The sequence below is a fragment of the Dromiciops gliroides genome, chromosome 2 (genome assembly GCF_019393635.1).
Source record: "Dromiciops gliroides isolate mDroGli1 chromosome 2, mDroGli1.pri, whole genome shotgun sequence".
Classification (NCBI taxonomy): Eukaryota; Metazoa; Chordata; class Mammalia; order Microbiotheria; family Microbiotheriidae; genus Dromiciops; species Dromiciops gliroides.
Window position 1 is genome coordinate 665,448,620 of NC_057862.1, and position 12,546 is coordinate 665,461,165.

Here is a 12,546-nt window from a genome sequence, read left to right on the forward strand (position 1 = left end):
AATGGGGTCCCAGAGAGTCGGCCACGACTGAACAATGATGAAGGCTCTATTGAATGGGTTATAGATTCTCACTTCTCGGTGTTTTGGGTCGTTGGAGAATGGTATCCTTGTGAATAGGGACTAAGGAAAGTGATTTGTCCTCATATCACTGGCCCCAGGGCTGCCTGAATTTTTCATGTGGTTTCACATTCCTGTGAATTCCTGCAGCCCCAGGAGGGGAGTATTTCCTGAAAGAATTGTGAAGTCTCGTCTGACTCTGGGCACAGTGTAAGCGTGGTCTCATTTACAGATAAAGCGAAAGGAATGTGGGCTGATGGGGGAAAACTTTCACTGCTTTGGAGCACGAAAAGTGAGGGTGTTTCAAAGCTGCTGAAGAAAGTGAATTGTAGAGAGATTGTTGACCGGGATCATCCAGCTCGCTCAAGGCAAGCCTGGGACTAGAATCCTGATTTCTGTCTGGGGGAGAGAATAAGCACATACCTAGCACTTACTACATACTCGGCACTGTGCTAAGTTAGCACTTTAGAGATATTATCTCATTTAAGCCTCACAATAGCCATTTTACATGTGAGGAGATCGAGGTAAACAGGAGTTAAGTGACTTGCCCAGGGTCACACAGCTAGGCGTGTCTGAGGGTGGATTTGAACTCAGATCTTCTTGACTCCCGGCCTATCTATTGAGTCACCTAGCTGCCTCCAGTATATAGTATATGCAGAACATTATCAATGTGTTTTCCTTGTTGAAATTCCCTCAAAAGTATTAATCATTGATCATTCCTGTGCTGGAAGTGGCTTCCTATTCAGGAGGTAGTGGAGGTGAGCTGGCCACATCTGTGACTCACGAGCAAGAAGGAGCTGGGGTGCAAACAAAGCTGTGTATGCCCCAGGCCACACACTTGCTAGGACTCTCAGCCATGTGGCAAAGGGCGCTGGAGTCCACCTTCTGTTCTTCTTCCTTGCCTCCTGGAGTCCACCCTGCCCTTTCCTTTAGATCCTGCCACCGTGTCCTTCCCAGATAGGGACACGGTAAGTTGGTAATGGTTCTCCTCCTGGCTGTACCGTTTGCCCTTACCTCCAGCCTTTCAGGGACCCAGACTGCACGACTATGTCTAGCTCTGGCTCCCATTACACATACCTCTCAGTCTTAAATTGTTCAAGGACACATTCCAGCGGCACCTGAAGGCACGGGCTTCGCAATATTCCTTTAGAGTCAGCTTTTGAGTACAAAGGCCGCAAGGCCATTCCCTTGCACGGCCAAGTGAATCTCGAAGATTGTCAGCACACAGGTCCCATGGCTAGGCTGGTGGCCAGGTTGGTGGGTAGGTTTGGTGGTTTTTTTTACCAGCCTGACTGAAGTTAAGACATGACCTAAAAATAGGCAGCATCTATGGGATGTGGTAACACTAAACAGCAAACCTGAAAAGTCAAGTCTTTCATACCTAAACATAGATTTTTTAAAATCTCAGCTTACTTTAGAGAAACTTATAAAATTCTTAACAGGGTCAGGTTGTACTACATGGCAACTGATGTAAGATCATTGATTTATTAGTGGGCACTCATGAAGTAAATACTGCTTGATAATTTAGTCAGCTTATAACTCCAAACCTCTAAGTTTTTTTCTTTTCTTTTCTTTCTTTTTTTGGGGGGGTGAGGCATTTGGGGTTAAGTTACTTGCCCAAGGTCACACAGCTAGTTAAGTGTCAAGTGTCTGAGGCCGGATTTGAACTCAGGTCCTCCTGAATCCAGGGCTGGTGTTCTATCCACTGTACCACCTAGCTGTCCCTAAGGTTTTGTTTTTTTTCCTATATATAAATCCTCTTAGTTAATGTGGGAAAATATATTTTATGTTTACTAAATGAAAAGAATCACAACGAAGATAGGTGAGTCTTTTTAAGATACTTTGTATCTATAACTGAATACTTATAATGTTTCAAACTTATTCTCAGATCAAATTCTGCTTTTTTCCTCTTTCAGAGAGCACAGAAGTATGCTCGCCAAGTATTGCAAGGCGAATGTCGACCCCATTTTGTGAAAAAGGAGATGGAGCGCTTATTTGATCAGAAATATGGCATGGATTCCTCCCCTTTTCTAAAAGAAAATATGGAAATGAATGGAGATCTATATAAATATGACCCTCCATTCGGATTTCGCAAGTTCTCTAGCAAATTGCAAAACCTTTTAAAACTTTTGCCTGAGCATGATCTACCCGAAAACTTGAAAGCCAAACGTTGTAAACATTGTGTTGTTATGGGAAATGGTGGCATACTGAATGGACTCAGACTGGGCCATATATTGAATCAGTTTGATGTGGTGATAAGGTAGGTGCTGGTCTACTATTAAAATTGAGTTTGTTTCTTAGAGAATTCACTTTGTAAGTACTTCTTGAGTCCTTCCTGTGTGATGAGCACTGCCCTAACTACTGTGTGGGATACGTGGAGTGCTGGTCCTTAATTAGACAGAGGTGATACACAGGAAATAACTGAGGACGTCAGGAGGGAGTAGGGAGAACAACAGACAAGTGACAGAAGCAAGGGGAGGCTCTTATTAGGGACTTGTAGAAATGAGGGTGGAGCCAAGTCACAGCAGGCCTATAGTAAGGCCTGGTCAGGGAGGCTGGGCTGGGTGCAGTTAGTTCTCAGACAGTGAATGCCCTTCTGAATCTGGTGTTTTAGGCAGCGCAGTCTCTTCACTTCCTCATAGGCCCATGGAGGGTAACCTTAGGCTTTGGAGGGTCTGCCAGTGGGAGCTCTGTCAGATTCCATCAAGCTGGGAAGGTTGGGGGTTCAGTCCTTGCAGTGGACTATGTCTGCTTGCCCAGAGCTCATCCCCAGCAGCGTGGCCCCCGCTTAAGACATGTTCTGACCATAATGACCCAGGAAACAGATGCCATCCCCCTCCATCCTTTGATAGCCTCCTCTGCTTTGACAGGGGGAGGATCGTAGGAGAGGGGGCAGAATGGGTAAAGAGTGAGGTGATGCCGATGCACTCCTAAAGAAATGGAGCCACTGCAGTTCTAACCTACTCACTACCACTGTGACCATAGAGCTGAAAGAAGCCCACAGCCATTTATTAAGCACCCCTTGGGTACCAGACACAGTGCAAGCACTGGGGATACAAAGAAAAACAAAAGACAGCCCCTGGCTTCAGTAAAAGCTCCCCATCTGACGGGGTCTGACACGCCACTTAAAAAGACGTGTGCAGAATAAGGTGGATATCATCGACACAGGGACGGTGCAAGAATGAGGGGGATCAAGAGAGACTTCCTGCAGAAGGTGAGGTTTGTGACTAGACCTTGAAGGAAGCCGGGAGGTGGGGAGGAAGAGAGAAGTGTGGGGCATCAGGGCGGCCGTTGAAATGCCCCAGGTTGGGAGATGAAGCCGCTTGTGAGAGGAGCAGCCAAGAGGCTGGTGTCGCCCCATCACGGAGCATCTGGGGCCGGGGATTTGATGCTGGCAGTGATTGGGAGCCGCTGGAGTGGGTCGAATAAGGGGAGACGTGGTCAGACCCACACTCGAGGAAGATCAGTTTGAGAGATGAGGCTCACCTTGAGTTGGAGCGGACTGGAGGGACAGAGACCAGTCAGAAGGCTGTTGGCACAGTCCAGGTGTGAGGCCTTGGGGGCCTGTACTAGGGTGGTGGCAGGTCAGTGGAGAGACATAAGGAAGAGCTGGAGAGATAGAGACATGGATGGAGAGATAGGAGGTAGCGCAGGCAGAATCAAGGGCAATGATTGGACCCGGCCGCGGAGAGGGAGGTGTTGAAGAGGACACCTGGGTTCAAGCCTGAGTAACCGGGAGGGTACTAGGGCCCTTGGGAGGCATAGGAGAGTTAGGGAGAGGGAGGGCTTGGGAGGAAAGATAGCGAGTGCCCGTTCTGGATGGTTAGGGGAGAAATAGGATGGAGAATGATTGACATAAAGATGGTCATGGAACCCAAGGGAGCTAATGAGGTCAGCAGGGAAAATGGTGTGTGAGGAGAAAGGAAGAGGGCCCAGGCTCGGGCTTCAGGGGCATCCACAGTCAGCGAGCACGGCCTGGGTGAAGATCCAGCAGAGGAGACTGAGAAATGGGCCAGCATGTGGGAGAGGTGACGTGTAGGAGAAAAGGGTGATAGAGGGGTTGGAGGCCACAGAGAGGCCAGGAGGGGCTTCCTCAGAGGGGGCTGGTGTTAGGAGGGGCTCAAGGGGGATTCTCCATTTTCTCCAGAGTACAATAAACAGCATTTCGTGTCTGTCAGGAGCTTAAGCAGAAAGGCCATAGTGAAGATAATTGTATTTCATGTGTGTTGGAGAGGCTGGAGAAAGGTTTTTCTCAGGAACTTCACAAAGGCCTCTAAACCAAATGACCATGTTCCCTGCTATGCAGTCATTCCAGCGCTAGGGTCACTCTACTCCCTGGTCATTTCCTTGTCAGCCACCATGCCACCCAGACCAGAAACCAAGCCCCAGAGGACTTGAGCCCTTCAACAGGGGATGCACAGGGTGTCCCCACTAGTGGTCACTTTGGGCCCAGCTCCAGCGTGTTCTGTATCTGACCCCTTCTAGCTCACTCACACCTTGTACCCTCACTTTCCCGTTCTGGGATAATAATCAACTCAACTCTCATTGTGTGTGTGTGTGTGTGTGTGTGTGTGTGTGTGTGTGTGTGCGCGCGCGCATGCATACACACGCACGAGATTCTATTCTCCTGTGGTTCCACTCATCATCTCTGTGCCTTTCCTAATCAAAATAACACTCCTTAGTTACCACTCCTTATATGGGGTGACCTCATCTGATGAGATATTTGTAAAGCACTTGGCACATAAATGCTTCCTTCTTCCCTTTCTCCTTCCTTCCTTCCTTCCTTCCTTCCTTCCTTCCTTCCTTCCTTCCTTCCTTCCTTCCTTCCTTCCTTCCTTCCTTCCTTCCCTCTTTCCTTCCTTCTCTCCTTCCTTCCTTCCCTCTTTCCTTCCTTCTCTCCTTCCTTCCTTCCCTCTTTCCTTCCTTCTCTCTTTCCTTCCTTCCCTCTGTCCTTCCTTTTCTCGTTCCTTCCTTCCCTCTCTCTTTCCTTCCTTCTTTCCTTCCCTCTCTCTTTCCTTCTTTCTTTCCTTCCCTCTCTCCTTCCTTCCTTCTTACCCTCCCTCTCTTCTTCCTTCCCTCTTTCCTTCCTTCCTTCTTTCCTTCCCTCTTTCCTTCCCTCTCTCTTTCCTTCCTTCTTTCCCTCTCTCCTTCTTTCCTTCCCTCTCTTCTTCCACTCTTTCCTTCCTTCTCTCCTTCCCTCTCTCCTTCCTTCCCTCTCTCTTTCCTTCCTTCTTTCCCTCTCTCCTTCCTTCTTTCTTTCCTTCCTTCTCTTTCCTTCCTTCTTTCCCTCTCTCCTTCCTTCTTTCCTTCCCTCTCTTCTTGCTTCCTTCCCTCTCTCCTTCCTTCTTTCCTTCCTTCTCTCCTTCCTTCTTTCTTTCCTTTCTTCTTTCCCTCTCTCCTTCCTTCTTTCCTTCCCTCTCTTCTTGCTTCATTCCCTCTCTCCTTCCTTCCCTCCCTCTCTTATTAGAGTGTCAACTCTTTGAGACAGGGACTGTCTTAATTTTGAATCTGTATCCTCAGCGCTCAGCACAAGGCATGGCTTATAGTAAGCGTTTAATAAATGCTTTTTCTGTCATTTCATTTATTCAAACAGTTGGAGGAGATATGATTTAATATACAAAAGTAAAGACCCAAATGTTTGTTTCATAGTTTCATAGATTTTTTTTTATCAGTTCTTTCTATGGGAGTGCATAGTAAGTTTCCTCATTAGTTCCTTGGGATTGTCTTGGATCATTGCACTGCTGAGAGTAGTTAAGTCATTCACAGTTACTCATTGAACAATACCACTGTCACTACTCACAATGTCCTCCCAGCTCTGCTCACTTCACTATACATCAATGTTCATTAGTCTTTCAAGGTTTTTGGGGGATCATCCTGCTTGTCATTTCCTGTAGCACAAGTCCATTCCACTACAATCATATAACACAGCTTTTTCCATCATTCCTCAGTTGATGGACATTCCCTTGATTCTCAATTCTTAGCCTCTACCAAGAGTTGCTATAAATATTTTTTGTAGAATTTTTCCCCCTTTTCTCTTTTTCATTATTACTATTGTTGTTTCCCTTATATCCTATTCCCTTCCCCATGATATTTATTCTCTTATCCATCTTCTTTCATCCTATCACTCTTCAAAAGGGATTTGCTTCTGTCTGTCCCCTCCCCCACTCTGCCCTGCCTTATTTTGCCCCTCTCTCTTTATCCCCTTCCCCTCCTATTTTCCTATGGGGTTAGAGAGATTACTTCACCCAATTGAGTGTGTACATTATTCCCTCCTTGAGCCAATTCTAATGAGATTGAGGTCTTTGAGCCTATTCTGATGAGTGTTAGGCTCATTTACTGCCCAGATTAAATAGATTACTCCACCCAGTTGGGTGTGTGTGTGTGTTAGTCCCTCCTTGAGGCAGGTCTGATGAGTTTAAGATCTTTGAGCCTTTTCTGAAGAGTGTAAAATTCATTTACTGCCCTGCTCCTCTCCCATCTCTTCCCCCACTCCATAAGCCTTTTCCTGTTACTTTCATGTAGGATTTCACTTCTGTCCTTCCCCCTCCTCCAGTGAATTCCCTTCACCCCTCAATTTAACCCTAAAGATGTTATCATCTAGCTAAGTGACACAGTGGACAAATCATCACCCCTGGACCCAGGGGGATCCCAGCCAAAACCTGGCCTCAGACACAAGACAGTCGCCCACTGCATGACCCCAGGTATGTCCCCCAGCTCCAATTTTTTTTTTTATGGTTCTCTAGGGTCTTGTATTTGAAAGTCAAATTTTCCATTCAGTTCAGGTCTTTTCATCACAAATATCTGAAAGTCTTCTTTTTCATGAAAGTCCCATTTTTTCCACTGAAAGATAATGCTGAGTTTTGCTGGGTAGGTGATTCTTGTTGTAATCCCATTTCCTTTGCCCTCTGGAATATCATATTCCATGCCCTCCAGTCCTTTAATGTAGAAGCTGCTAGAGCTTGTGCTATCCTGACTGGGGCTCCACAGTACTTGAATTCTTTCTTTTTGGCAGCTTGCGATATTTTCTCCTTGACCTGAGAGCTCTGGAATTTGGCTATAATATTCCTAGGAGTTTTCTTTTGGGGATCTCTTTCTGGAGGTGATCGGTGGATTCTTTCAATTTCTATTTTAGCTGCTTCTTCTAGAATTTCAGGGCAATTTTCCCTGAGAATATCTTGGAAGATGGTGTCTAAGCTCTTTCCTTGATCATGGTTTTCAGGTAGACCAATAATTTTCAAATGATCTCTCCTGGACCTATTTTCCAGGTCAGCAGTTTTTCCCAGAAGATATTTCACATTGCCCTCTATTTTTTTATTCATTTGGATTTGCTTTATTGTGTCTTGGTTTCTCATAAAGTCACTGGCTTCCATTTGTTCAATCCTAATTCTTAGGCAATTATTTTCATCAGAGAGCTTTTGTACCTCCTTTTCCATTTGACTTTTCAAGCTGTTGACTTTTTTCTTATGTCTTTCCTGCATCACTCTCATTTCTCTTTCCATTTTTTCCTCTACCTCTCTAATTTTATCTTCAAAGTCCTTTTTGAGCACCTCTATGGCCTGAGACCAATTCATATTTTTCTTGGAAGCTTTAGATATAGGGGCCCTGATGTTGACATCTTCCTCTGAGGGTGCACCTCAGTCTTCCTTGTTACTGAAGAAACTTTCTATGGTCCTCACCTTTCTCTGTCAGCTCATCTTGCCTTTCTTTTACTTGACTTTTAGCTCCTTAAAGTGGGGCACTGTGTCCAGGCTGCAGTATCCCAAGCTTAAGAAGTCCCAGGTGGTATGATTTAAGGAGGATCAGGTTCTTAATTCGCCTGGCCTGTTTCCTGGTCCATAGATGACCCCAGACCAACTTGCTAATCAACCAGCTTTGTGTGTTGTGGTTGTTAGCTCCGAGGAGCCTGTGCCCCTCCCCCACCTGGGCCACTTCTACTCAAGCCTACCACCTGGTTCTCAACAGGGGTGTAAAATCCCAGTTCTGTCTTAGCACCAGCATAGACCCCTGTAGTCTCCCCCCTGCCCAGGGCTCGGCCCACTCACCAGACTGTGAGCTTAGTTCCAGATGACACTGGTGCTTCAGCTGATTCAGAGGCTCTGGGGGTCTCCTTTTCTGGTGAGGCCTTCCTGGGACTGGATCTGTGTCAGGGCGACTGTGGTGCCGGGCCCAACCCCTGCATCAGCTCAGCAGCTCCCCTGCTCCGACCTTCCAAGCCATTCCTGGCTTTGCACACTCCTCTGTGAGTTCCGCCACTCTGGGCATCCTCCCATGGTGCCACCTGGGCGTCCCTTGGAGCGACCATGTCATGAGTTCGGGAGCTCCCTGCCTTTCCTCCCACTTTCATAGATTTTTGAGCTGGAAGAGATGTTAGAGGTCATCCAGTCCAACCTCTTCAGTTTTTTCAATGAGGAAAATGAAGCCCGAAGAGTTAAGCACCTTTCCTGAGGCCCCACCGGGTTTTCCTCCTGTTGCAGACACCGTGTATCTCAAACAGCTCCTTCCAAAAGAGGCACTAGGTGTGGTAAATGGTAAACAGCTTCATGCCACAAATACAATTGATTATCTTTGCAGACAGGAAATGATGGCCAATATGGGACTCGGTCCCAAATTAGTTGTCTGTTTTGGTCCCCCACTGGGTAAAACAAAGTTAAAATAAAACTTTCTTTTTTAATTGAAAACGAGAAGAAAAGTTTAACTTACATAAAACAGATGCCACAACAAGGGGACCAAAGAGCCCAGAAACTGGCTCAGCCAGAAAAAAATGTAATCTCTCTGCCAAGTAGGGACATCTCGCAACTAAAGTCAGAACTGACAGGGTACATGCTCTTTTCCAAAATGCTTAGAGGAAGAGCGGCAGAGCATTGTGAACAACAACGCCTGGTAAAACAGTAAAAGTGGTGTATCTGGGAAAACAAGCTCGCAGAAGACACAGCATTAAGCTTCACAAAGCCAAGGTCTCCAAACATTAAGAGATTTAGTTCTATTCAGCAAAGCCCTGACTTACGTAAGGAGCTACAGCCAGGGTTAAAGGAACAAAAGAAGTATGGCGTCCATTCCCTTAGGGAGATTGCCCTCTTCTGGGAGAAGGCAACATGAAAACAAGTAAGTACGAGATAATTTGAGGAGAAGACACTGGACATTGGGGAGATCAGGAGAGGCTTCATGGAGAAACAAGCCCCCGAATGAAGCCTTGAAGGAAGATAAGGTTTCCAAGAAATGGAGGTGAGAAAGGAATGCATTGCGTGCCTGTGGGATGCACTTGGTGCAAGTACACAGGCATCAGGAATGGAATGGAAGGTGGGGTATGAGGAATAATGCTGGTTAAAAGCTCAAGAGTACGGGCAGCTAGGTGGCACAGTGGATGGAGCACCAGCCCTGGATTCAGGAGTACCTGAGTTCAGATCCGACTTCAGACACTTGACACTTGCTAGCCGTGTGACGCTGGGCAAGTCACTTAACCCCCATTGCCCCAAGCAAAAAAAAAAAAAAAAAAGCTCAAGAGTATGGGGTAGGGGGAGTTATGTGAAATAAGGCAGGAGCCAAACTGTGGAGGTCCTTAAGTACCAAACCAAGTAATTTGTATTTAATCCTAAAGCTGGATTTGCTGAAGGCAAAGCAGGGGAAAGTGCTTTAGGATTATTGTAGCAGCCTTGTGGGGAATGGATGGGGGAAAAGATAAACTGGAAGCTGGAAGACTAAGAGACTATTAAAGTAGTCTAGGTGAGAGGTTGCGGATTGGCCATTAGAGAGAAGATGACTGATTTGAGAGGTATTGTGAAGGTAGAATTGACTGGACAAGTGATTAGCTACAGAGATAAGGGAAAAGTGAAAGGTTATGGATGACTTTGAGATTACAAACCTGTCTGTTTGGGAGATAAGTGATGCTGTTAACAGGAATAGGAAGGTTTGGAGGAGGGGCGGGGTAAACAGAGATGATACGACTGATTTGGGACATTTGGAACTTCTTGGTAAAGTTATACTATAGGCAGATGGCCAGGAGGAAATTGGAATAGATGATCTTAGATGCTATGACCCCTCCAACGTCAATGCACCTCTCTGGTTGTGAATATGAAAATCTATGCACCTATAAGCCTATGATCCATTGTAGACTAGAATTGAGGAGAGTGATTAGGGTTATCTACATGTGGGAGCGTAGAAGGTAGAAGCCTCATAAACCCAATAAAGTGGTTGAGATTATCAAGGGAAAGAATGGATAGAGAAAAGGCCCCAGGGAAGAAGTGGAGGGACATTCACACTTAGATAATGGGAGATCAGTGAAGAATCCAGCAAAGACTGAGGACTGTTGAGACAAGCAGGATAATAAATGGGTGTGAAATGGAATAGATTTGCCAGCATTTCTTCTATAACCCTTCTCATAATTTTGACTTTACTGCCTAAGTGCCTAAAGTGCTTGGTAAGGAACTTTAAAGAGGCCCTTCAGGAGATTATAGGAAGAATGACCAAAATATACACAGACAGAAGAAATCCATCCTGCAGACTACACAATTTTAAAGACAATCGGGGATTGATTTTCAAGATATTTCAAAGACTATAATATTTCAAAAGAGTAAAAAAGAATACAGATGGTATTATTACAGAAAAGAAGTGACCAAGCCAACATGAACAACTACTGACCCACTTGCTTTGTATACATGAAATGTTTGTATACATGAAATGCATTTATCAGGTATCATTTTTGAAAACATGGGAAGGAAGCAGGCTTTCATAAAGATTTTCTCTAACCAATGAAATCTTTGACTGAGAAGCCTAGAAAATATACCATCTCATTGTTAGTTTTGTTGTTGATGGTTATAAAAAATGAAAATAAAGGGAATTTGACTCTGGAGTTCAATGGTGATCTCCGATTTGTGTAGGATGTGAAAAGCACTGCTCAATGTGCATTTATGGTTTTAACTGCACAGCACACCTTGTTTAAATAACGTGGAAGTCAGTGCCGGGTAATTAGTTTGATAAAGTTGTGGCATTTCTTGTAAAATTTACTTTTCCTTTTTAAATAGGTTGAACAGTGCACCGGTTCAGGGGTATACAGATCATGTTGGGAATAAAACTACTATAAGGATGACCTATCCCGAAGGAGCTCCATTATCTGACCTCGAGTATTATTTGAATGACTTGTTTGTTGCCGTTTTATTTAAGAGCGTGGACTTCAACTGGCTGGAAGCAATGATAAAAAATGAGACTGTGGTAAGGAACCGAAATCCATCTACAGAGTGAATGCTTTGATTAAAATGAGGTTTGAGATTAGTGCAGGAAGAGGGACCCTCAGGAACCACCTGGCCCAACTGCTTCATTTTACACATGAGGAAACTGAGACTCAGATTCTTATTCACCCTCAACTAGGTCTGAAGTAGCAGTGGACTGATTTAAAAACAAATAGAGCAGACCTTGTTCATTCACATGAATTATCCTCCAGAGTGGTCCCCTTGGGGAGGCTGAAGATGAAGAGTTTGCACAGCTCATTTTTTTGGAATACTTTTTTGTCAGTTGCCTTCAGAACTAGATAATGAGGGCAGCTAGGTGGCGCAGTGGATAAAGCACCAGTCCTGGATTCAGGAGGACCTGAGTTCAAATGTGGCCTCAGACACTTGACACTAGCTGTGTGACCCTGGGCAAGTCACTTAACCCTCATTGCCCCTCCAAAAAAAAAAAAAAAAGAACTAGATAGTGAGCCATTCAAGAAAAAAACAGCCTCATCCCTACTTCAGTCATATGAAAACATGACATTCCCCAAGTTTAATCATGTGTCATTTAGCAGAATTGTTTCCAAATGACTTTTGGCCATTCTCAAAAATTGATTCTACCCTCAAAGGATAAAAATGTATCACCACTGAGTCTATTTAAAAGTATGTAATACCAGTTATAGACAGCTCCAAAAGAGAACTTCCAATAATATTTTGAGCAAAGCCAACATCATTTAGAGGGTTTTTTGTTTTGTTTTTTACACAAAAGGATGCACTGTTTTATTGTCACAGGTCCTCATACATGTGGCCTAAGTCATAATACCACTTGTGAAAGAGTAACTGCTTTCAGGGATACATAGAGATAGATATGTATATCTCTATATATTTGTTTTTGTTTTATGTATTTATATTTTTGTGGGTGGTTAGGGCGTGCAATGGATAGAGCTCCAAGCCTGGAGTCAGGAAGACCTGAGTTCAAATCTAGCCTTAGATACTTACTAGCTGTGTGACCCTAGACAAGTCACTTAACTCTTTGCCTCAGTTTCCTCATCTGTAAAATGAGCTGGAGAAGGAAATGGCGAACTACTCCAGTATCTCTGCCAAGAAAACCCCAAGTGGTCTCACAAAGAGTCAGAAATGACTAAACAACAATAACAAATATGTTTTTGTATATTTATAGATATACACAAATATTAGCCATATGAAAAATGGAGCTTTTGAAAATATACCTATTATATAACTTTCCAAATGCATATCAGATTGTTGTCGTAGTTGCTTTTCTTCTGTT

General features: G+C 44.6%; 1 protein-coding gene across 5 annotated transcripts in view; it reads left to right on the forward strand.

Annotated features, from left to right (window-relative positions):
* Positions 1–12,546, forward strand: part of ST3GAL5 (ST3 beta-galactoside alpha-2,3-sialyltransferase 5) — a 63,489-nt gene that overhangs the window by 38,113 nt on the left and 12,830 nt on the right. For all 5 annotated transcript variants that reach the window (XM_043985505.1, XM_043985503.1, XM_043985501.1 and 2 more), the window contains exons 4-5: positions 1,974–2,317; positions 11,076–11,262. In XM_043985505.1, the coding sequence (XP_043841440.1) occupies positions 1,974–2,317; positions 11,076–11,262 (531 nt within the window). The remainder of the gene's footprint in view (positions 1–1,973; positions 2,318–11,075; positions 11,263–12,546) is intronic.